The sequence below is a fragment of the Dysidea avara genome, chromosome 12 (genome assembly GCF_963678975.1).
Source record: "Dysidea avara chromosome 12, odDysAvar1.4, whole genome shotgun sequence".
Taxonomy (NCBI): domain Eukaryota; kingdom Metazoa; phylum Porifera; class Demospongiae; order Dictyoceratida; family Dysideidae; genus Dysidea; species Dysidea avara.
Window position 1 is genome coordinate 17,350,165 of NC_089283.1, and position 21,972 is coordinate 17,372,136.

The following is a 21,972-nucleotide window of genomic DNA, read 5'->3' on the forward strand; positions in this document are numbered from 1 at the left end:
AACTTATACTAAAATTAATATTTTCAGTTCTTTGAGATACAGAAACAATTTGATTGTAATAATGCTAATGTATGACATACATGATCAATTAGTCCAATTCGATTTCATGCAGATGACTCACTGGAACTTTTGAAATGTAATTTGAAGACAATTAACAGAGATGTAGGTAATGCAGCCTACAGAACTACAAACAAGGTGTTGAAAGCTGATAGGAATTCCTGTTAAAACTACTGAATTAAAGAGATTGGCGTAGCTACATATATTTATAGTGAAATGGACTTAATTGTTCTATCAGTAGTAATAAAAATTGACTGAACAACTACTAGACCACTCACCAGTTACAGCTGCAGTATCAAAAGAGATAACTGTTAAAGATTGGAACAAACTACCTTCATCATGTTAGCTATGTACCTATCAATGTCGGGCCCCCACCCAGACAGCACATGGGGATTTGTAGGGGATTTGTAGGGGATTCGTCACCTCTGTATAGTAAGAGCATGAGAGACCCCAATACAGTGCCTTGTGGGACTCTAGATATAGCTGGGACAAAGCCAGATTCCATTTCCATTCACCAGATTGTCTTGTTAGCTAGTCAGAAATCTAACAATGTATCTTGTCATCAATCCATAATACTGTAACTTTTAAGTAGGGTACACTGTCAGATACTTTAGCGAAATATGAAAAGAGCACATAGATTTGTTTATGATTGTCTATGCCTTTAGCTAATTCTTCAATGATGGTAAGTTGGGTGGTGCATGAGTGTCATGATCTAAATCCGTATTGGAGTGGATTAAGTATGTTGTTCCTCTCCTCTAGATGGGTCGTAATAGAGTGGTAGATGCATTCCATAACCTTCTAACAATTAGATGTCAGTGAGTTAGGCCTATAATTAGCAGAAATGCATTGATCATAAACTGGTACCATATTGGCTTGGAGCCAGTCACTAGGGAGGGTCCTTTACTGAACAATTGGGTGAATATGGTTTGCAATAATGGGGCAATTTCTGCGATAAGGTTCCAGTTTTGATGCATTATGTGAGCTGATACTCAGTTCTGTTTTTTAAAATTTTGCAGCATTATCGTTATGGCAGATATCCTGTGTCAAGGAAAAATTGAGGCTCAGGTGAACACAAACTGAGAAATAAACATTGCTTGCTGGAAAATGACTTAATGTACCTCCTTATCAGCTGACTGTTCCTATCCTAAACTTTTACACTCCAGCTCACAAATTCAGCATTTACCACAGCCTATGACTACACGTGGATTTCATTGTGACAAATGACTGACAAAGTAAGGATACTCATTCTAAACGTATAATGCTGAAACAGTATCTACTCTATAGATACAGTATAGTCTCATTTGTATTTGTATTTTAAGGATAAAGGCTTATGCTGTACATCCATAAACATTGTGTACTTAGCTATTCTAATTACTATACAAAATCAAATAAATAATTACTGTAGTGTCTGTCCAGCAGTGTTTTAAAATCATTGACAGAGGGAGAATCAACAATAGATTGGGGTAACGAATTCCAGTCATTGATTACTCTGTTACTATAAAAAATAGATCTTGTATATGAATTTAGTGTGATGCTTGAATAATTTCTTTGTGTGACCTCTTGTTGTAGTACGTAGAAGTGGATGACGTAAATAAATGATTATCTATGTCATAATTGTCTTTGAGAATTTGGTACAAGTAGATCAAATTACTCCTCCATCTACGGTACTGTAAAGATGGTAGGTTTAGATGTGTTAATTAATCTGTCATAGAATGATAATTAAATGGCTGATAGATGGAATCATTCTGGTTGCTTTACAGTGTATTCTTTCATGCACGTATTTCCAATTATAACTCACCAACAGTGTTGGGCAAGTTACTTTTAAAAAGTAACTAGTTACATATTACATATTACTTGCAACTGAACAATTTAGTTACAGTTACATATTACCCATAAAATAAAGTAACTATAATAATATTACGTATTACATTATTTTGTGTCCACAGCCTTAAGCTGTCACATGTGAAACTACCACCTTATCACGTGACATGATTGTGTTGTTGGACAATGTGCAAATCTTAGTGAAGCTGGTGAATAAGCTTCGTTCAGTAGGCTTCATTACTTTGTTGTGGCTAGGCATTACTCAGTGGATTACTAACGAGATTAGTAACTTCGTTACTTGTAGTAATAATATTACGTAATATTAGATTAGCTACAGTAAATATATTACTTAGGTAATGCGTTACACTTGTAAGTTAAATAACTTGAGTTATATTACCTGTTTTTATAGCGTATTTCGTTATATTACTTAGTTACCACAAAAGTAATAATAATTTATTATGTAACGCATTACATAAGTAACGAGTTACTCCAAACACTGCTCACCAAAATATTCCATTTTCATACAAAGCATTGTAAGTTGATTTCAAAGTATTTATACTGCATGTGAAAATAAAATGGCACATCTGGCCTGCATTCAGAAAAGAATGTTGCAGAAATAAGGTTCAGAATCAGAGAGAAAAACGTTACATGAAAAGTTTATATAGGAAAAAAAAAACACTAAAAAGGTTGCTGAATGCAAAAAAATTTAGAAAAAAAAGAACTCAGACCTTGCTTTTACAAGGTGTGTGCCTTGACCACTTAGCTAAGCCTCTAGCACTAACAGGAAAGCATTAAAAACTGTCTTATAAAGGTATGCATACGTTGACTGGTATAGGTGTTGACTGCATGGTAGAGGTGTTTACTTGCGGTTTGCATGTCCATGCTGTAATGCAATCAAATTAAATTATAAAGCCCTTCAGGAGTGCCAATGCAACCATAATGTCTTCTGTGATAATAACAGCTATCTCACTACAGACGAGCTAGTAGGCTTGAGTCTATTATGCTCCAAAATTTACCTATTATGCTTTTTGGCTTTCCCCAAATTTCTGCCTATTATGCTTGTTTTTATGTTTTTAAGGAATGCATCATGCTTTTATTTTGTGTTTTTCTTTGCACAGAGAAATTCTTCATAGGATAAAATGTGAATGGAGTAGTGTAACTTTAACTGCAACATACAAATAACTTGAAAAGGGGATGCATGTGCTCAAAATTTAGCAGGAATATTAGAGCAGGTCTGTTGGAATATCTATAGGCCCTCAGAAGCTATAGGTAGTATATCATAGTAGTTTTGTATGCAACTACTTATGCGGTATAAAATATCCTGTGCCAAAAACAGCCCAGCTGTAAAAAAAAGGCGAGGCCAAGAATGCACAACTACATGTTCATGCAGTAACCAAAAGACGTGATATCAAAATCTGGCCAAGAAAGCATTTACAGTATAGGCACTTTTGTGCATTCATTTTCTATATGCTTCACATTATCACATCCAGCTAGCTGTACATGTGTGCTTGCAATATAAACAATACTACTGAGATGATAAAAGATATTACACTGCATTGTTACCAAAATTAATTTAACTAAAAATTTACAATTGGTTTCTACTTCGCCATCTTTTTGCACTGTATATTAAAATAAAAAGATGGCCAAATAGAAACCAATTGTAAATTTTTAGTTAAATTAATTTTGGTAACAATGCAGTGTAATATCTTTTATCATCTCAGTAGTATTGTTTATATTGCAAGCACACATGTACAGCTAGCTGGATGTGATAATGTGAAGCATATAGAAAATGAATGCACAAAAGTGCCTATACTGTAAATGCTTTCTTGGCCAGATTTTGATATCACGTCTTTTGGTTACTGCATGAACATGTAGTTGTGAATTCTTGGCCTCGCCTTTTTTTACAGCTGGGCTGTTTTTGGCACAGGATATCACTACTTTTTGTTGACTAGAGAACATACAGCTAGGTATTATATTACATACACTGTAAATCCAGAATTGAAGGTCACACTGTTGGTATGACTCCTGCGGTTGCTTAGTGCTATAGGAGACACTGCATGCATGCATGTATAATAACAGCTTCAGCAACATATTAGCTAGCTAAATTAGTAGCAAAAGCTTCCAAGTTCAGTGTTTAGAAACACTACTAAAAGTGACTTGCTCAGAGAAAATTCATTCAAACTGAAAATAATGTTCAAATTCCCACAATGACTCACGTGATATCTCGTGTGATGTTTCACATAAGATAAGAACCGGCAAAGTCGAGGCTACAGTCTTAACTATTCTTGCTGAAGCAGTGGGTTGGTGATATAACTAGTGTAGTCGAAATCTGTGCGTGGCAAGTGGAGCCAAATCAGCTGCGAGTTGTTGCTGAATGCATGCCTCGGAATGGACATGAAACCTGACGGCACTGAATGCATCACACTATTCTCCCAGCAAATTTCCCAGGTAAGTTCGTGTATAGTTAAGTCATTGTAAACAGCTATATAACTACTGTCGTATTTTTAGACAGGAATCTCCCATGCCATAGTAGCTTCCTGGGATTATATACTATGCTTGTGCATGTAGGCCAGAGCAAGGGGGTGTCACTCAGGCTCTTGCTGTAGGTCAATCTGCAACCGTGGTCAAACTCTAAGTCAACGGTCAAGGCCACAAAATAGTTCTTACAGTGGGTCAAGGGTCAAGACGATATGGAAGATTTGAAACCCACAATTGAAAACTATACGTAGCTACTATCAAGTTTACAGAATTATACGTAACTCACAAGAAGTAAGGATCTCCAAGAAGATGTTTTATTGGTCCAACAGGCATTTTGCCGTAATTATAATGATTTTTCTCTCCCAGCTGCTGGTAGCACACACTAAGAAAGTATCATACTAGGTTACAAGTGCAGGTGCGTATAGGAAAATAGAGAAATAAGTGGAGGTCAAAAGTTCAACAAGAAACGCTCAAGTCACGATGATAAATGCTGCAAGTCAAAGGTCAAGTTGAAAATTGGTCAAAACTTTGACCGCGGTCGCAGATCTACCTACAGTGTGAGCTGACGTGACACCCCCTTGCCAGAGCCTCGTAGCTGGCTTGTTCTAGCTGCGTGGGTCAGACCGCGAACAAGTTGGGCTGAACCCTGAGAAAACAGCTAAAAATGAAAGAGGATATTTTCTCAACATTTCAACCAACCAAGATGGTTGGTGATGACAACAAAGATGTCAAGAGCAAACAAGTGCTTCCACCAACAGTTCAGGAAAGGTTAATAGGCTATATCCTATAATGTATGGTGAAAACTTTGGCTATGAATAATGTGTCAGGCATTTGAATGATTAGCGGGTAAGTCAATGCTACAAATGAGTTAATATTTTTGAGGACTCAGCTCAATGCGTACATACCAGTAGGCCGTAATTACTATGCATCAATTGATTGATGTGATAATAATATAAGCAGATCTGAGACAACCATGGACCCTACTATATAGTAACTGGGCAGATATATAGAGTTATGTATTATGTATACTCTGATATAATTGTTGAGCATTGTAGTTTGCCAATAGTCAAAGCTAAATTAACCATTTTAGACAGCTTTTTGTGATGTTGATGTCGATCCCTGGGGTTGGAGGGATTTTTTTCCTTACTTTGGCCTCTTTTCTGTTACACCTTTTCAGCTATAAGTCACTAAGTGTAAGTCCTTGAAATTAGGTTAGGTAATCCTAAGGCTGCAGCACATGTTGCTGCAGACCTTCAGTGCTGGTCACTGTAAAGCATTAATACAATACAATACAATAATACAATACATATCACTACAGCGGGTATGAAACAGCTGGCTATAGCTATGTACGGCCCTGCATGGGCCGGAGTCACGCTATAACGAGTCAGTGGAGGCATCATGTACCGTGGTGAATTTAAAACAAATCAGTGACTGGACTCACAATTAAACCAAGAGTTGACAGCACAATGAAATCAGCCAGCTCGCTATGGCTAACCAATTCCACACTGTTTGGGTTTGGGAATTGAGGTGGGCGCCTCACATCTCGACGTCATGGCGGCAAGTTTGAATCTTCAAAGAGTACAAAGGCGATCTCATAAACCAACGAACAACTCTTAGCGAAATTAAATGTACAGATACATTGTGTAAAAAGTCCCTGATAGCCGTAGCCTTTTTACAATAAGACTTCATGGTTGAAAGAAAATCGCTCCAATGGGATGCGATGACGAAGAAAATGAAAAAAAGAACGATGCACATTTGAATAAATAATTTCATTAATGCATTGTAAATGGGTGGGCGATGGAACAAACTACTCCAACAATTCGCCTGAATTTTCGTGTAGTAGTTACTCATTATACAAAGGTTACATGCCCTTGGTTTCAAGGCGGAATCTTTTAGTAAGGCTGAGATTTCGCCATGCGGATTTTAAAAGATTGCGTAATCAATCCCTCGTGTAAATGACTCTCACTCACAGTAGTGGTCGCGTGTTTATTGTTTTGTGGGCGCGCGCTTTGTGCTTCTTGGCCTACGCATGGCTGGTTTCTGAATAATTCTGATCAATCTTCTGAGTTGTAGATTGGTAAGCAACTACTCAATATAACATGTAACTTGCATTTGCAGCACCATGCCAAAAAAACATATTAGCCTCCTGAGAATAAACACTTGATGGTTCTCATTCTCTCTTTCACATGCGATGACTGTTCTATTAGTAGTGGCACTCTGGCGTGAATTCGCTGCACACTGTCATTTTCATTGCTTCGTTCTGCTACAATGTGCATCCGGGGAACACGATCCAACCTTTAAAAAAAAAATTTTTTTTTAAATTTTTTATATTTTATCTTTTTTTCCCTGGAGTGCCTGCACCCCTTGCCACCACCCCCAGCACCAGATCCTTCATCGTTCCAACAATGCTTCCCCGGAAATGGGCCATATTATTGGCCCTAGGGACTTTTAGTTGTCCCCCTTTCAGTTGTCCAGCACACTTGCTCCTTGGTGCTGGGGGTGGTAGGCAAGGGCAGTACATCCAACCCGGGAGAAAAAAAATCTATTAGAGTGTTTGACTGTCTATTAGTGAATCTCGATCTTTTTGAAGTATTTTCCTGGTTTGAGTCTCAATGCAGAACTGCAGAAACTTAGCTAACTATTTTCAGTGTCCAGACATTCACTAGCTACCTGACTCAACACTTTGTTTACCATTCATCGTAGCTATCGTCTTCCACTGTAATGCACTTGTCAATTTCATGCCAATACAGGGGATTTGACAAATCGTGGTGTCAAATTCCCCACTACTGGGGCAAAATCGGCTGTCAGACACTGTGAAATAAGAGGGATATAAGATGGTATTTCCAGTGGCTTATTGAATACAAAAAAGCTTGATATAACCTGTATTATACTAACAATCTCATGCGAGGGGTCACCAACTGGTTCGAAATCTCGTACACCTTCAGTGAAATCCTGCCTGAAATACGAAATCTTATGTTGTTATCGTGATTCTGATTCTATACTCGTTCTGGTACCATAGCTTACACTCAACTGCTCCTTCACCTCGTCCTGCACAGTAAGAATGAAATCCGATGTTCCGCTCCGCATTTGTATTAATCAAGTAGTGGAAGCCGCACAAAACCAGGAGTTGTGGGAAAGAAGCCATACAAAACCAGGAGATCTATAGAATCCATGCAAACTGTTCAAAAGTAAGAATGAAATCCGATGTTCCGCTCCGTCTCGGATTTGTATTAAGCGAGTTGTGGAAACCAAACAAAACCAGGAGTTGTGGGAAGAAGCCACACAAAAACCAGGAGAGAATCCATGCTAACTGTTCAAAAGTAAGAATAAAATCCGATGTTCCGCTCCGTCTCGGATTTGTATTAAGCGAGTTGTGGAAGCCAAACAAAACTAGGAGTTGTGTGAAGAAGCCACACAAAACCAGGAGAGAATACATGCTAACTGTTCAAAAGTGAGAATGAAATCCGATGTTCCGTTCCGCTTTGGATCTGTATTAAGTGAGTTGTGGAAGCCAAACAAAACCAGGAGCTGTAGGAAAGAAGCCGCACAAAACCATGCAGGATAGAATCCATGCAAACTGCTCAAAAGTAAGAATTAAATCTACTGTTCCGCTTCGCTTCGGATTTGTATTAAGCGAGTTGTGGAAGCCAAATAAAACCAGGAGCTGTGTGAAAGAAGCCATGCAAACTGCTCCTGCACAAAAGTAAGAATGAAATCCGATGATCCACTCCGCTTCGAATTTACTTAGTAAACTACAAACTTACTTAGCAACACAAACTTCATAAACTTAGCAACACACCAACTACAAAAGCAACTTAAGCATACAGATGCTCCTAGTTTTGTGGGGTTTCACACCAGATAGAACTTTGACAGTTGCTCCTGGTTTTGAGGGGTTTTGCACGGGATTTACCCTGAATGATTGGCCTTGTTTCCTGGTTTATAGGGCTTCAGCTGCAAGTTGCTCCTGGTTTTGTAGGGTTTCATTTAATAGTTATGCTTTGGCTTTACTCCTGGTTTTATATGGCTTTGCAATTCCTCTCAATTTTGTGAGGCTTTGCTCCTGCATGCCTGCTGAACTTGTTTCTTTCTCCCACTATTTTTTGGTGATTTCAGAACTTATCACTCTACACCAACCTGTAATTTGAAATGAAATTTTGCAGCTCTCGTTCGATTTTGTGAAATCTTTTGAAATTTGTGAAATCTTGAGAAATTTGTTCAAGATTTTGAAATCCGTACCCCTTTTTCGTGAGTTAGTGACCCCTCGATCTCATGTAAGGTTTTAGTTAATGTGTTAAACATACTGAAACCATATATGTGATGGTATAGTGTGGACATTGTAGTAGATATAAGCTATTTGAGGTAATGTGGTAAATAAACTGAAACCATATATGTAATAGTATAGTATGCATTATACTAAAGTATAACATGAGCATAATACAGGGTTTATATTAAGGCTTATTTGTATTCAATAAGCCACTGGAAATACCATCATATATCCCACCTTTTTCACAGTGAAATCCCCACTATATCCCCACCCCCATAGTAGGGGATTTGACAACACTTCAAGGATGACTAAGCGCATATTTCATGCATGCGACTAGTAATAAACCTTCCTTGTAGCTAGTAAAATTATAGTAGCAAGTGCGATTTTATTGTTTAGAAATGCAACTACCGAAAATCGGTCAATGAATTGTATAACTGTCAATTGCCCCAGGGGTGGGGATAAGAAACAATGTCAAATCCCCACCTGGGGTGTGGGGACGCCCGGGGGTGGGGGGGTGGGGCATGAAATTGACAAGTGCATAATCAATAACAATAATCATCATATCACATGTTATTCAAAATCAGATGGTGTGACACATTAGATAATACCAAATTCAATGACTGAAGCTCAACTAAACTACCTTGCCATGTCTTGTTATTACTTAACTCAAACCCACAATGAAAAGCATTTGTTATGTCGAGTGTAACTGGTAGCAAAGCTCTATAGTGCACTGTTTCTACTTGGAATCATTTTCACCTTTCAAAACAGGTTAACCCTTGACTATTTGTGACTGTTATAGCGGTGGTTATTATACCTATTGTGGTGGAAATTTACCCCATTATGGGAGGTGGGGGTAAAACTGGGACAAGGATGGGGACGGAAAAACCGGGACGGGCCAATTTTTTTTTGGGCCCACTTCTGACTTAGAAAATTTTTCTCATTTGGTAAACTTACCGTTTTTGTTTGTTTTACGTAAAGTCACATTACTCAGGGGGTTGGTGAATCTCGGGGACAAAACCCTTGAATCAACCCAGCTGGCATGGGTTCCTGGGGGTTCTTCTTCTCAAGTGATGTAGCGAAGTCAAGGAGCGAATTGTACAGGCAGCTAGTTTTACTAGGTGAAGATTTCCTTTGCCATCTCACAACACACGAGATGACTGAAACAGATTCGCCATGGGCTGAACTTGCTGGGAGTGGAGGAAATGAAGGCTATAAGAACATGAAATAGTGAACACCGAATATATCCGGCTATATGGTATGGTAGTGTAAACTGCAATTGTTGGTTAGTTGGATTTCCTGAGACTACACGAGTAGCTATCTTCATTTGATATGCCAGTATGTCAGTCAGGGCCGCCCACAGGGGGGGGGCAACTGGGGCATTTTGCCCCGGGCCCCAGCCTGAAAGGGGCCCCAGGAGGCCCCATGAAGGGTCCCCTGAATACCTGTTTAAAAGATCGATATACTCTAATAGAGCAGTCAGATCTAAATACTCTAATAGAGCAGTCACAGTATTCTTCAGAGGAGCAGTGTAGCAAGCTTATAGATAAGGAGATATGGTTGGTGATGGGTAGTTATTGTCATTGCCAGGTTGTGACCTTTTTTTTTTTTTTTTTTTTTTTTTGGTCTTCACCTTACAACTTGGGTCAAGGGCCCCACTTTAACTCTTTGCCCTGGGCCCCTTAATTTCTCTGGGCGGCCCTGATGTCAGTCATTCAGTTCAGTCGAGGGTTCAGCTTGGTGACCCCACAAAAAGCACAGCTAAGTTTGCATCATTTACTCAGGTGAACTGGCAGGGAAGCACTCATTTTTGTGGGCCCACTTCTGAGTTAGAAAATTTTTACGTTTTGTGAATTTACTGTTAAATTTTGTTTGTTTTATGGAAGTCACATTGTTCAGGCATAGATTATATATTCTCCACCTAGGGAATATATAATCTATGGCTTGCCATTTTCTAATCCTTTTAGTGTGCACATGCAGTACTAGTTTCAGTAGTAGGTGTTCTAGAAGCAGTTCCGTTGGGAGCTATAACATAATTATACCATTATTCTATTGTAATCCAATACTATAGTGCTGCTGTGGTGAAGCTTTATGTTTACTAAAGGAGATTGGTCATGCATCATAGCCCTGGGCATGTCTATGCTTGTATTACTGTATGTTAGAGTGGTGCTGCTAATCATGTATTTGAATAATTGTTATGTGGTTGGCATATTTGATGACACAATGTGTGTTAATATTGCTCATTGTTTCAAATGATGCACTGATATAGAGCAGATTACTCAGGAGACACTGGAACTGAAGGCAAAGACCTGCTTCAAGGTAGGCATCCTGATGACACAGCTGAAAGAGGAGCTAAGGAACGAGACAGGTATCACCAAATAACCGAGCTTAACCTTGCAGTGTAAGGGGGTGGGGCTAGACTGATGATAGTCATGTGAGACAGAGATAGTATTTAGTGGTTTTCTACAATTTTGCAAAACAACTTGCTAATCTTAAAAACATTGTTGCTCCCAGAGCATCCTGCTACCGATAACCCTAATGTGTAAATAGTCATTAGGGGGAGAGTATAGTAGTAAAGCTGTTACTAGTTGGTGGAACATTTCTTGAGACTTGTAGTGGTGTGAAGTTGTTTTTGTTGTTGTCGTTGTACAGGGGAATGTGTCACTGAAGGAACAAGAAGAAGTAGCAAGTTAGTAAGTGAAGAAGCCAGTGAGTATAATCTGTTATTGTGACTTAACTTGGCTGGTCTCACTACAGTGTAGTGTATGGCAAACAGACATTGATTTTGGGTCAAAATTTGTGGACTTTTTAAGTGGGTGGTTACGTTATGCAAGTCACACTTTGTTTACCACAAGGCTACACTGTATGTGAGGAGGGAGAGGTGCACAAACAACAGACAGCAGTGAAAGTGGTCATCACACAAGGGGACACAGATAAGAAGGTGTGTACTCTGTTGTCATGTGACATCACATGAGCTTATATGACATCATCACAGGAGCTAGAAGACAAGATCAATCTGCTACAATAACTGGAAAGAAAATGGTAATTAGCATTGACGTCTTTAAACTTCGAGCTATTCTGATTGGTTGTTAGGAAGTGAGAGCTAGTCAGGTACAACAGATGATGACTTGAATTAGACTGCAAAAAGAGGTGCGTGATCTTATCATTTCTGTGTGATACAGTGGAACTTCTCTTCCTTTGTGCTGGTGTAAACTATAAAGTATAATTAGTCTCACGCATATCTTGTATAGAGGGGTTCTGCTGTAGTGTTTTGGGTGTTGTGTGGCTGTAATATAATAAGTGAACCCACTATGACAATTACGGTCATGTCACTAGGCCAAGAGTTGTAAGACCACTTCGATATATATAGTGACCTTGTCAAGTATATAGGTCCCAAACACAACTGAGATGTACTTCATGACCTCATTTATAACACCACCTCAACATACAGTCCGTGTCAAGTAATAGGTCCCAATTGGTGTCTAACTTGATCCGTTGTTGGGACATGAAAACTCATGTACTGTATTAATGACCACTCCTATGATATGTTTATTGTGGCAGCAGTTGGTTTGTTAGTAGTGCTATTTGGGAAGGCTATGATAAAAAGAATTTTTTTGTGGGTGTTTTTAACTATGCTATAAGCTAACAAAGCCATTGTCTAGCAAATCATTTTGTGCAGCATATCAATACTGTTGCCACTGCTGTGACAAATCGCATGGTACAAAATAAAGGTGATATGTGGGAACCGTTACTTGTGTATTATCTTGTGAGGTCATGTGATCTTGTCACAGGTGTTGACTGTGGTATTTCATAATGAGATGAATTGTATGGCACTATCACCATGATGACAACTTCAGAGATGCTGGTATGATAAGTTGTGTGATTTTTTCACACAATCATTTGTGCCACTCCGTTGTTAGGCAAGGCTAACATTACTGTGGACACCTCAACTAGTCCAACACGAAATGTAGCTACCCTGATTTATGTGACGTGTTGCCATAGTGATAGCTGTTACAACACAAGGTTTGCATGACAACAGCATACTACTGTATCACATTTCCGCCATCGTAACAGGCCTACCAAATTATCATAATTGAAGCCTTACTACAGAGCCCAGTGGGAGTGGTAGCACGGACCATAAAGGTGGGTGTGGTGATGTGTTGTTACCATCTTGGTGTGTGTTGTGAGGGCCATGTACTTCTCCAGCCTCAGAATGGCTGTGTTGTCAAGGGGATAAGTGAAGCGTTTATTGACTATAACAAAGTGTCCACCCACATAGCTGCTGCAGAACAGGTAAGCACCAACCACATTCACACAACTATTATTGTTGCCATGGTTACACAAAGGAGCATCATCACAAACTACAATTGTGATGTTACCGTCTTAAAGAGTTCTACTTCATCGGTGAAGAAAACTAATGACACCATGGCAACCAGTGGCATGTACAAGTGAGCACATGCTACAGTATGTAACCAGTCATGTCCATTTAACTGTCTGTCATCACAGGACTAATCTACTGACATTCAAGAAACACACTTCACAAGTCTTAGTTATATACATATACTATCTATGAGAACACTCACCAGATAAGATCCTCAAGTGGATAGTAAGAGTATTTGTAATAATACATCATCATCAATACCTGTATAGGCATCATCAGAAAGTACTGGTTCCAGTACAAAAAGATTTGCTGTTGTGTATTTTTGCTTATTTGCAAAATGTAAATCGTCTGACTGTGGGGTATGTTCTTGTAATGCAACTGTGTGGCGGTCATTTGACAATGTTCATTAAGTGTGATAACATACAACATGTATGTGGCTTTTACATATACATATCTAGTATGACATAGCTGTACCTGTTCTCATGACACCTAGTTGTCACTGCTAATGTGTGCATGCCATTGCTATAGAGCAGGGTTTTACAGGGGGTGGGGGTTCACAAAATTTAATTTCACAGATTGGCAGTTATCCGTGCAAATTTCCCCATTCAACATTTGCAGTTTACTCACAGTGGCATTCCTGTTTATGTGATGTCAACAATTGATTGAACTATCACACTGTCACTTTATAATGAATCCGAAGAACAAATTGTTAGAGGAAGGGCCTATATATATATTATACTACCATATCAGATTGGTTTGATAATAAATTAATGGTGCACCCTCCTTGCTATCTAAGCCAAAATTTTCTATTTACTATCACTTGTTTCCAACAGAGAATTGAAGTTCCCAGCTATGAAATTCTGTTACAGACTGGTGGATTAATGAACTTAAGGTGACTGATATGTTTATAAGGATGATGATGGACGGATAGTGAACCTTTATGTATCTTGTACAGGACGGATTATTTAATTCAATGATGACATGCACAAGTAAACCATGTGTTTGTGTTGCATGTTTTGTTATACTTACAAGGATGACATTTATAATATAATATTATGTATTGTACACTGACTCAAATTTAATAATGTGTTAAATAATGATCTGAGGTGTTTCTTGAATGCCAGTAGACTCAGTATAGGTTTGTCCTGTGATGGACGGAAAGACAGACAGATAAATGGACATGACTGGTTACATACTGTAGCACATGCTCACTTGTACATGCCACTGGTTGCCATGGTGTCATTAGTTTTCTTCACCGATGAAGTAGAACTCTTTAAGATGGTAACATCACAATTGTAGTTTGTGATGATGCTCCTTTGTGTAACCATGGCAACAATAATAGTTGTGTGAATGTGGTTGGTGCTCACCTGTCCTGCAGCAGCTTTGACCATGTGGGTGGACACTTTGTTATAGTCAATAACGCTTCACTTATCCCCTTGACAACACAGCCATTCTGAGGCTGGAGAAGTACATGGCCCTCACAACACACACCAAGATGGTAACAACACATCACCACACCCACCTTTATGGTCCGTGCTACCACTCCCACTGGGCTCTGTAGTAAGGCTTCAATTATGATAATTTGGTAGGCCTGTTACGATGGCGGAAATGTGATACAGTAGTATGCTGTTGTCATGCAAACCTTGTGTTGTAACAGCTATCACTATGGCAACACGTCACATAAATCAGGGTAGCTACATTTCGTGTTGGACTAGTTGAGGTGTCCACAGTAATGTTAGCCTTTCCTAACAACGGAGTGGCACAAATGATTGTGTGAAAAAATCACACAACTTATCATACCAACATCTCTGAAGTTGTCATCATGGTGATAGTGCCATACAATTCATCTCATTATGAAATACCACAGTCAACACCTGTGACAAGATCACATGACCTCACAAGATAATACACAAGTAACGGTTCCCACATATCACCTTTATTTTGTACCATGCGATTTGTCACAGCAGTTGCAACAGTATTGATATGCTGCACAAAATGATTTGCTAGACAATGGCTTTGTTAGCTTATAGCATAGTTAAAAACACCCACAAAAAAATTCTTTTTATCATAGCCTTCCCAAATAGCACTACTAACAAACCAACTGCTGCCACAATAAACATATCATAGGAGTGGTCATTAATACAGTACATGAGTTTTCATGTCCCAACAACGGACCAAGTTAGACACCAATTGGGACCTATTACTTGACACGGACTGTATGTTGATGTGGTGTTATAAATGAGGTCATGAAGTACATCTCAGTTGTGTTTGGGACCTATATACTTGACAAGGTCACTATATATATCGAAGTGGTCTTACAACTCTTGGCCTAGTGACATGACCGTAATTGTCATAGTGGGTTCACTCATTATATTACAGCCACACAACACCCAAAACACTACAGCAGAACCCCTCTATACAAGATATGCGTGAGACTAATTATACTTTATAGTTTACACCAGCACAAAGGAAGAGAAGTTCCACTGTATCACACAGAAATGATAAGATCACGCACCTCTTTTTGCTGTCTAATTCAAGTCATCATCTGTTGTACCTGACTAGCTCTCACTTCCTAACAACCAATCAGAATAGCTCGAAGTTTAAAGACGTCAATGCTAATTACCATTTTCTTTTGAGCTTCTTCCAGTTATTGTAGCAGATTGATCTTGTCTTCTAGCTCCTGTGATGATGTCATATAAGCTCATGTGATGTCACATGACAACAGAGTACACACCTTCTTATCTGTGTCTCCTTGTGTGATGACCACTTTCACTGCTGTCTGTTGTTTGTGCACCTCTCCCTCCTCACATACAGTGTAGCCTTGTGGTAAACAAAGTGTGACTTGCATAACGTAACCACCCACTTAAAAAGTCCACAAATTTTGACCCAAAATCAATGTCCGTTTGCCATACACTACACTGTAGTGAGACCAGCCAAGTTAAGTCACAATAACAGATTATACTCACTGGCTTCTTCACTTACTAACTTGCTACTTCTTCTTGTTCCTTCAGTGACATATTCCCCTGTACAACGACAACAACAAAAACAACTTCACACCACTACAAGTCTCAAGAAATGTTCCACCAACTAGTAACAGCTTTACTACTATACTCTCCCCCTAATGACTATTTACACATTAGGGTTATCGGTAGCAGGATGCTCTGGGAACAACAATGTTTTTAAGATTAGCAAGTTGTTTTGCAAAATTGTAAAAAACCACTAAATACTATCTCTGTCTCACATGACTATCATCAGTCTAGCCCCACCCCTTACACTGCAAGGTTAAGCTCGGTTATTTGATGATACCTGTCTCGTTCCTTAGCTCCTCTTTCAGCTGTGTCATCAGGATGCCTACCTTGAAGCAGGTCTTTGCCTTCAGTTCCAGTGTCTCCTGAGTAATCTGCTCTATATCAGTGCATCATTTGAAACAATGAGCAATATTAACACACATTGTGTCATCAAATATGCCAACCACATAACAATTATTCAAATACGTGATTAGCAGCACCACTCTAACATACAGTAATACAAGCATAGACATGCCCAGGGCTATGATGCATGACCAATCTCCTTTAGTAAACATAAAGCTTCACCACAGCAGCACTATAGTATTGGATTACAATAGAATAATGGTATAATTATGTTATAGCTCCCAACGGAACTGCTTCTAGAACACCTACTACTGAAACTAGTACTGCATGTGCACACTAAAAGGATTAGAAAATGGCAAGCCATAGATTATATATTCCCTAGGTGGAGAATATATAATCTATGCCTGAACAATGTGACTTCCATAAAACAAACAAAATTTAACAGTAAATTCACAAAACGTAAAAATTTTCTAACTCAGAAGTGGGCCCACAAAAATGAGTGCTTCCCTGCCAGTTCACCTGAGTAAATGATGCAAACTTAGCTGTGCTTTTTGTGGGGTCACCAAGCTGAACCCTCGACTGAACTGAATGACTGACATACTGGCATATCAAATGAAGATAGCTACTCGTGTAGTCTCAGGAAATCCAACTAACCAACAATTGCAGTTTACACTATCATACCATATAGCCGGATATATTCGGTGTTCACTATTTCATGTTCTTATAGCCTTCATTTCCTCCACTCCCAGCAAGTTCAGCCCATGGCAAATCTGTTTCAGTCATCTCGTGTGTTGTGAGATGGCAAAGGAAATCTTCACCTAGTAAAACTAGCTGCCTGTACAATTCGCTCCTTGACTTCGCTACATCACTTGAGAAGAAGAACCCCCAGGACCTTGCCCCAGGAGCCCATGCCAACTGGGTTGATTCAAGGGTTTTGTCCCCGAGATTTACCAACCCCCTGAGTAATGTGACTTTACGTAAAACAAACAAAAACGGTAAGTTCACCAAATGAGAAAAATTTTCTAAGTCAAAAGTGGGCCCAAAAAAAAAATTGGCCCGGGACGGGGACACAAGGGGTAACCCTATATGGCCGAACTGCGGGATAGGGACCAGTCTATTTTCTTTTTCTGAGCTTAATTTCTTCGTGGATAGATCAATACTCTCTAATGCACTTGTCAATTTCATGCCCCACCCCCCTCCTCCCGGGAGGGGTGGGGGAATACAGGGGATTTGACAAATCTTGGTGTCAAATTCCCCACCCCTGGGGCAAAATCGGCTGTCAAATCCCCACTATATCCCCACCCCCTTAGTAAGGGATTTGACAACACCTTGGATTTTGGTTAAGTAACCTGGTTTGCACCTGCAGCTAGCAAAATTATAGCGAGTATGATTTTATTGTTTAGAAATACAACTACTACGAAAATCGGTCAGTGAAGTGGACGACTGTCAATTTCCCCAGGGGTGGGGACAAGAAGCAATGTCAAATCCCCACCTGGGGTGTGGGGACGCCCGGGGATGGGGGGGGATGAAATTGACAAGTGCATAATGGACCCCCGGGGGTGGGGCATGAAATTGACTAGTGCATAATGCACTTGTCAATTTCATGCCCCCCCATCCCCGGACGTCCCCACACCCCAGGTGGGGATTTGACATTGCTTCTTGTCCCCACCCCTGGGGGCAATTGACAGTTGTCCAATTCACTGACCAATTTTCGGTAGTTGCATTTCTAAACAATAAAATTTCACTTGTTATAATTTTACCATAGATAATATATACCTTACCCGGGATTGGAAACGGAGGCAATCAACACCTATCAACAAGTTCACTCAGCGTTGTAGTATCGCGAGTTTAGTGTAACGTAATTCCGTAATTCAGTCCGTGTTTTATAAAATGGCGAATGCTGGAACTCGTAAAAGAACTCGTGCTAGAAAGAAGAGCTCGAAGCGGAAGAGCGGAGAATCCGATGGAAATGACGATGCTGGTTCGTTGTCATTATAGCTAACAATAAACAACCAGCGCTGGTAGCAAAATTTGGGCATTTTTACAGCTTAAACATTCAATCACTGATGTGCCTAGCCTGGCCTTGTTTGTGTGCAAGTTATGTTGATGTAGCCATTCATTAGCTATACCCATAGATAATATATACCTTACTATGCTATACCATACCTGTCTTTTTCTTTCAATGCAGGTCCCAAAGCAAAAGATGCTTTTGTGGAAGCACTCAGAAGCGTATTGAATGATGATTCATTTAAAATAATGTCCTCAGAAGCAATTGAAGCAAGAAAAGCGGCACAGATTCTGTTGGACTGGTGTCTTGATGCTGCCAACAATAACTGTTTTACAACATTTGTTTTGAAATTGTCAAGACCTGAAACAGGCAATGAGCTCTTGTAAAAAGAAATCATGCAATCGTGAGAAACTTTGGAGAAACTTTTTTCTGTTTCGCTCTTCAGAGAAATTTCGAGAGGACTGGGTAAATTTTTTGGACTCCGCTAATGTGGCTGCTACACCTATCCTGTATCAGCATTTAACTGATATTTTGTTCAGGGGATACATTGGTGATCATGTGACAGGGTGTACAGCTGAAACCAAGGTTGATCCAGCACCAGCTGTAACAAAACGCGAAGGCAATGCTCTTCGTTATGCTGCCGGCTATGTTTGTAGACATTTACGTAAGAAAATCGAACGCAGTAAACATGAGCTTAAGGAAGAGATGGTATTGTGCCTGATGACTTTAACAAAGGACACACCCGAAGAACATAGTGAATGTGGCAGTTCTGAAGAATGGACATTAGCACTAGATAGAGGTGGGCTATGGTATGTTAAAGAAACAACATTTATATTGTTTATTGCAATAGAAGAAGTGAGAGAATGCCTAAAAATGTTACTTGGTAGCAACCCAGCAGCTGGAAAAAAAGAGGAGATTGTTGAAAAAGTTATCTCCAGTGATGATGTTGAATTTTATTGGTTGATTTCCACTGCAGATTTCGAGATTGGTGAGAAGGAGGTACATAGTGCACTTCTTAAGGAAATAGTGCAGCTTTATGTGACTATCCGTGGATTTTCATATGCGAGCTTTTGGATGGAGAAATTTAAGCAGTCAGCAAAAAAGAGTACACAGCGGTCAAAAAGCTTACGTAGAGACTTGTATGATAGCAGCTTATAGTATATTATATTATTAACATTTGCAATGCTATGCATAACACAACTTTATTTTGTGATTACCCAAAATAACCCAGTTGGAATATTCTCAATTCTGCATTTTGGATTGTATCAATCCACCCTGTAAAAGGAATGATTTAGCTAAGCATCTGCACACACTGTGTCACTATACCTGAAGGAATGCCATTACACTGTTTCAGTCTACTGTGCAAAATATCCAAAGACCTGACTGGTGCATCAACAAAGGCAGAGACACTTGAAATGACAGTGGCAGAGACACCTTCAGCACTGACACATCTCTCAAAGGAATTGAAACCGGTAGCCTCTTAGGTTTAGGCTGCCAGTGTTTGTTACTATGAAGTCTAAGCTTTCTGTGACCTCTCCTATCATTCATCTGCAAAAAAATCCAGTGCAAACTATAGCTATATGCATAATAATAAAGCAACAGTTCTGAAAAGGAAATACTTGCATTCACTTGAAGATTCAAGGATTTCGCCTACATCAGTACAAGTCAGCAGCCTTGAAACTATCCTATTTTGTTTGTATACATATGAATTACAGGAAATACTTAAGAAAGAAAGTTAGTAGCCTTTAGAAAATGACCTGTAGGCCTCAAAACTTAATACCTCAAAATCACTTGTTTCGCAGTTGCGCTGCAATTTGATGGCATAAACGGTAAAACTAAGGGTTTTAAGTTGCATGATTTTGTCCGCTAATGTCTCAGCTTTCAAACAGTGTAGTTTACATCGAAAAATGTCGCTCCCACACTGCTCTACGAACCCCAAAAGTCGAGGGTACGACTAAAAAGCCATTTTTTTGCGTAAACCGCGTCAAACACTATTTGTTCAAAATTTTGACGATTGTATGCAAGTAATACAACAGTATTGTTCTTACCACCACGGTAAATCCTCTTCATGTTCACAACTAGTAGCTTATCTACCCGTTCTTTTCCTTTCTTCCATCGGCGAGGTGAAACCTTACATATCAAAGCGAAAGTGTTAATTATTACAATGCTGACGGCTCGCGATTTTTGTATTGAAGTGTGTCCGGTTTCCAATCCCGGGTAAGGTATATATTATCTATGATTTTACTAAGACATTCCAGTATCCGAGATTTTTTAATAAAAAAATTCTCCGTATATTCCCCAATAGAACCCTGGCACAAAATGACAATTCGTGTTTAACTTGGGATTGCTCCGTCGTCCGAGCTCCAATGAAGATGAAAATCGCTGTGGGATTTGTCTACACGCTGATCATCATGAAAATCTTAGTTTTATCGTGCGCGTTACGTATAAGTAAGTTTTGTGTTGTTTTGTAATCTTTTCAAGCCTTGTAATGTATGTAGAATACTTTAAAACTTTAAAAAACGTACTGTTGGGTGGAAGGTAGTCACTGGTGCTTACTTTAAAGTGCGTAGTTACTTCACTTGGGTTAGCGATTTTCAGCTCCAGAGCAATTTTCTGATGGCTGTGTCATCAGCTCAAAAGTATAAACCACTTCAAAGTTGGCATAACAATGCCATAATTGAAACCACAACTCCACCTTAGGTATTGTTGCATCATTGTGGCACCTCCACTTCAGTTGTTTACCTTTATAAGTTGTTAACGTGATGTTTTTACTTACTTGAGATAGCCACTTGCCTATGGGTATACACCATTGTATTGAGAAGTGTGCAGTAGGTGAAACATATTTGCCCACCACAAAGCATACAAAGATCGCTGAGATCCAAGAAGACCTGAAGTTACTCTCATTACATGTACAAACTTGCAGCTAGAAGCAACTGCAGTTTCAAGATAGTCCAGATTGCTAGATGGCTTCCTGATTCAATTGTGCCATTTTTCCCTGTAAAATGTTTGGGGAGCCCTGGAGAAAAAATGTACCCTTTTTTCAGTTTTTAAGCACTGTGCATGCCAAAGTAGCTAATTCCAACCCAACAAACTATATATTTCTGAGATTGGCAACCAATACTCTATCTATTGAGCGTATAAAAAGCCCGTTTTTCCAAAATTTAAAAATCGGTCTGGAATGCCTAATTTTACTAGAAAACAGCTAACAGCTACAGGGCAGGTTTATTACTAGTCGCATGCATGAAATATGCGCTTAGTCATCCTTGAGGTGTTGTCAAATCCCCTACTATGGGGGTGGGGACATAGTGGGGATTTGACAGCCGATTTTGCCCCACTAGTGGGGAATTTGACACCATGATTTGTCAAATCCCCTATATTTCCCCACCCCCCAGGTGGGGGGGCATGAAATTGACAAGTGCATTATTATATTGCTTGTTTCCCATCACCCAATAGAGCAAAAGGCAATGTGGGCGGGAGGTGATTATTGATTATTAATTAATTATACACTTGACTCTTGTTATTTCACTCTCTGACTGCTCTATTAAAGTATCTCGATCTGAAGGCTGCCAAGACTGTACACCCATGCACCTTTTTG

At 39.4% G+C, this 21,972-nt stretch overlaps 1 protein-coding gene and 2 long non-coding RNA genes across 16 annotated transcripts; 1 reads left to right on the forward strand and 2 right to left on the reverse strand.

Annotated features, from left to right (window-relative positions):
* Positions 1 to 4,107: 4,107 nt before the first annotated feature.
* On the forward strand, positions 4,108 to 14,116 carry LOC136240536 (uncharacterized). 10 transcript variants are annotated; one of them, XM_066031529.1, is made up of 15 exons: positions 4,108 to 4,326; positions 10,887 to 10,985; positions 11,270 to 11,326; positions 11,473 to 11,558; positions 11,613 to 11,659; positions 11,711 to 11,767; positions 12,409 to 12,482; positions 12,538 to 12,640; positions 12,692 to 12,760; positions 12,824 to 12,910; positions 12,964 to 13,065; positions 13,124 to 13,223; positions 13,268 to 13,357; positions 13,832 to 13,890; positions 13,954 to 14,116. In XM_066031529.1, the coding sequence occupies exons 1-5, from the start codon at positions 4,293 to 4,295 to the stop codon at positions 11,643 to 11,645; spliced, it is 309 nt and encodes a 102-aa protein (XP_065887601.1). In that variant the 5' UTR covers positions 4,108 to 4,292; the 3' UTR covers positions 11,646 to 11,659; positions 11,711 to 11,767; positions 12,409 to 12,482; positions 12,538 to 12,640; positions 12,692 to 12,760; positions 12,824 to 12,910; positions 12,964 to 13,065; positions 13,124 to 13,223; positions 13,268 to 13,357; positions 13,832 to 13,890; positions 13,954 to 14,116. The 10 variants fall into 10 exon arrangements, 4 of the variants coding, with proteins under 4 accessions (XP_065887601.1, XP_065887600.1, XP_065887603.1 ...); XM_066031528.1 differs by having other exon boundaries at positions 13,832 to 14,116; XM_066031531.1 differs by lacking the exon at positions 13,268 to 13,357.
* Positions 14,000 to 17,357, reverse strand: LOC136240538 (uncharacterized). 5 transcript variants are annotated; one of them, XR_010693875.1, is made up of 11 exons: positions 17,024 to 17,357; positions 16,305 to 16,969; positions 15,733 to 16,021; positions 15,622 to 15,678; positions 15,514 to 15,570; positions 14,799 to 14,872; positions 14,641 to 14,743; positions 14,521 to 14,589; positions 14,366 to 14,457; positions 14,211 to 14,312; positions 14,000 to 14,143 (listed from the first exon to the last, which is right to left on the reverse strand). It is a non-coding gene; the product is annotated as an uncharacterized lncRNA (long non-coding RNA). The 5 variants fall into 5 exon arrangements; XR_010693877.1 differs by having other exon boundaries at positions 15,733 to 15,916; positions 15,965 to 16,021; positions 16,305 to 17,347; XR_010693876.1 differs by having other exon boundaries at positions 16,305 to 16,403; positions 17,051 to 17,345.
* Positions 17,358 to 18,798: 1,441 nt separating this feature from the next.
* Positions 18,799 to 20,609, reverse strand: LOC136240539 (uncharacterized). The gene is made up of 3 exons (XR_010693878.1): positions 20,426 to 20,609; positions 19,704 to 19,925; positions 18,799 to 19,652 (listed from the first exon to the last, which is right to left on the reverse strand). It is a non-coding gene; the product is annotated as an uncharacterized lncRNA (long non-coding RNA).
* Positions 20,610 to 21,972: the final 1,363 nt, after the last annotated feature.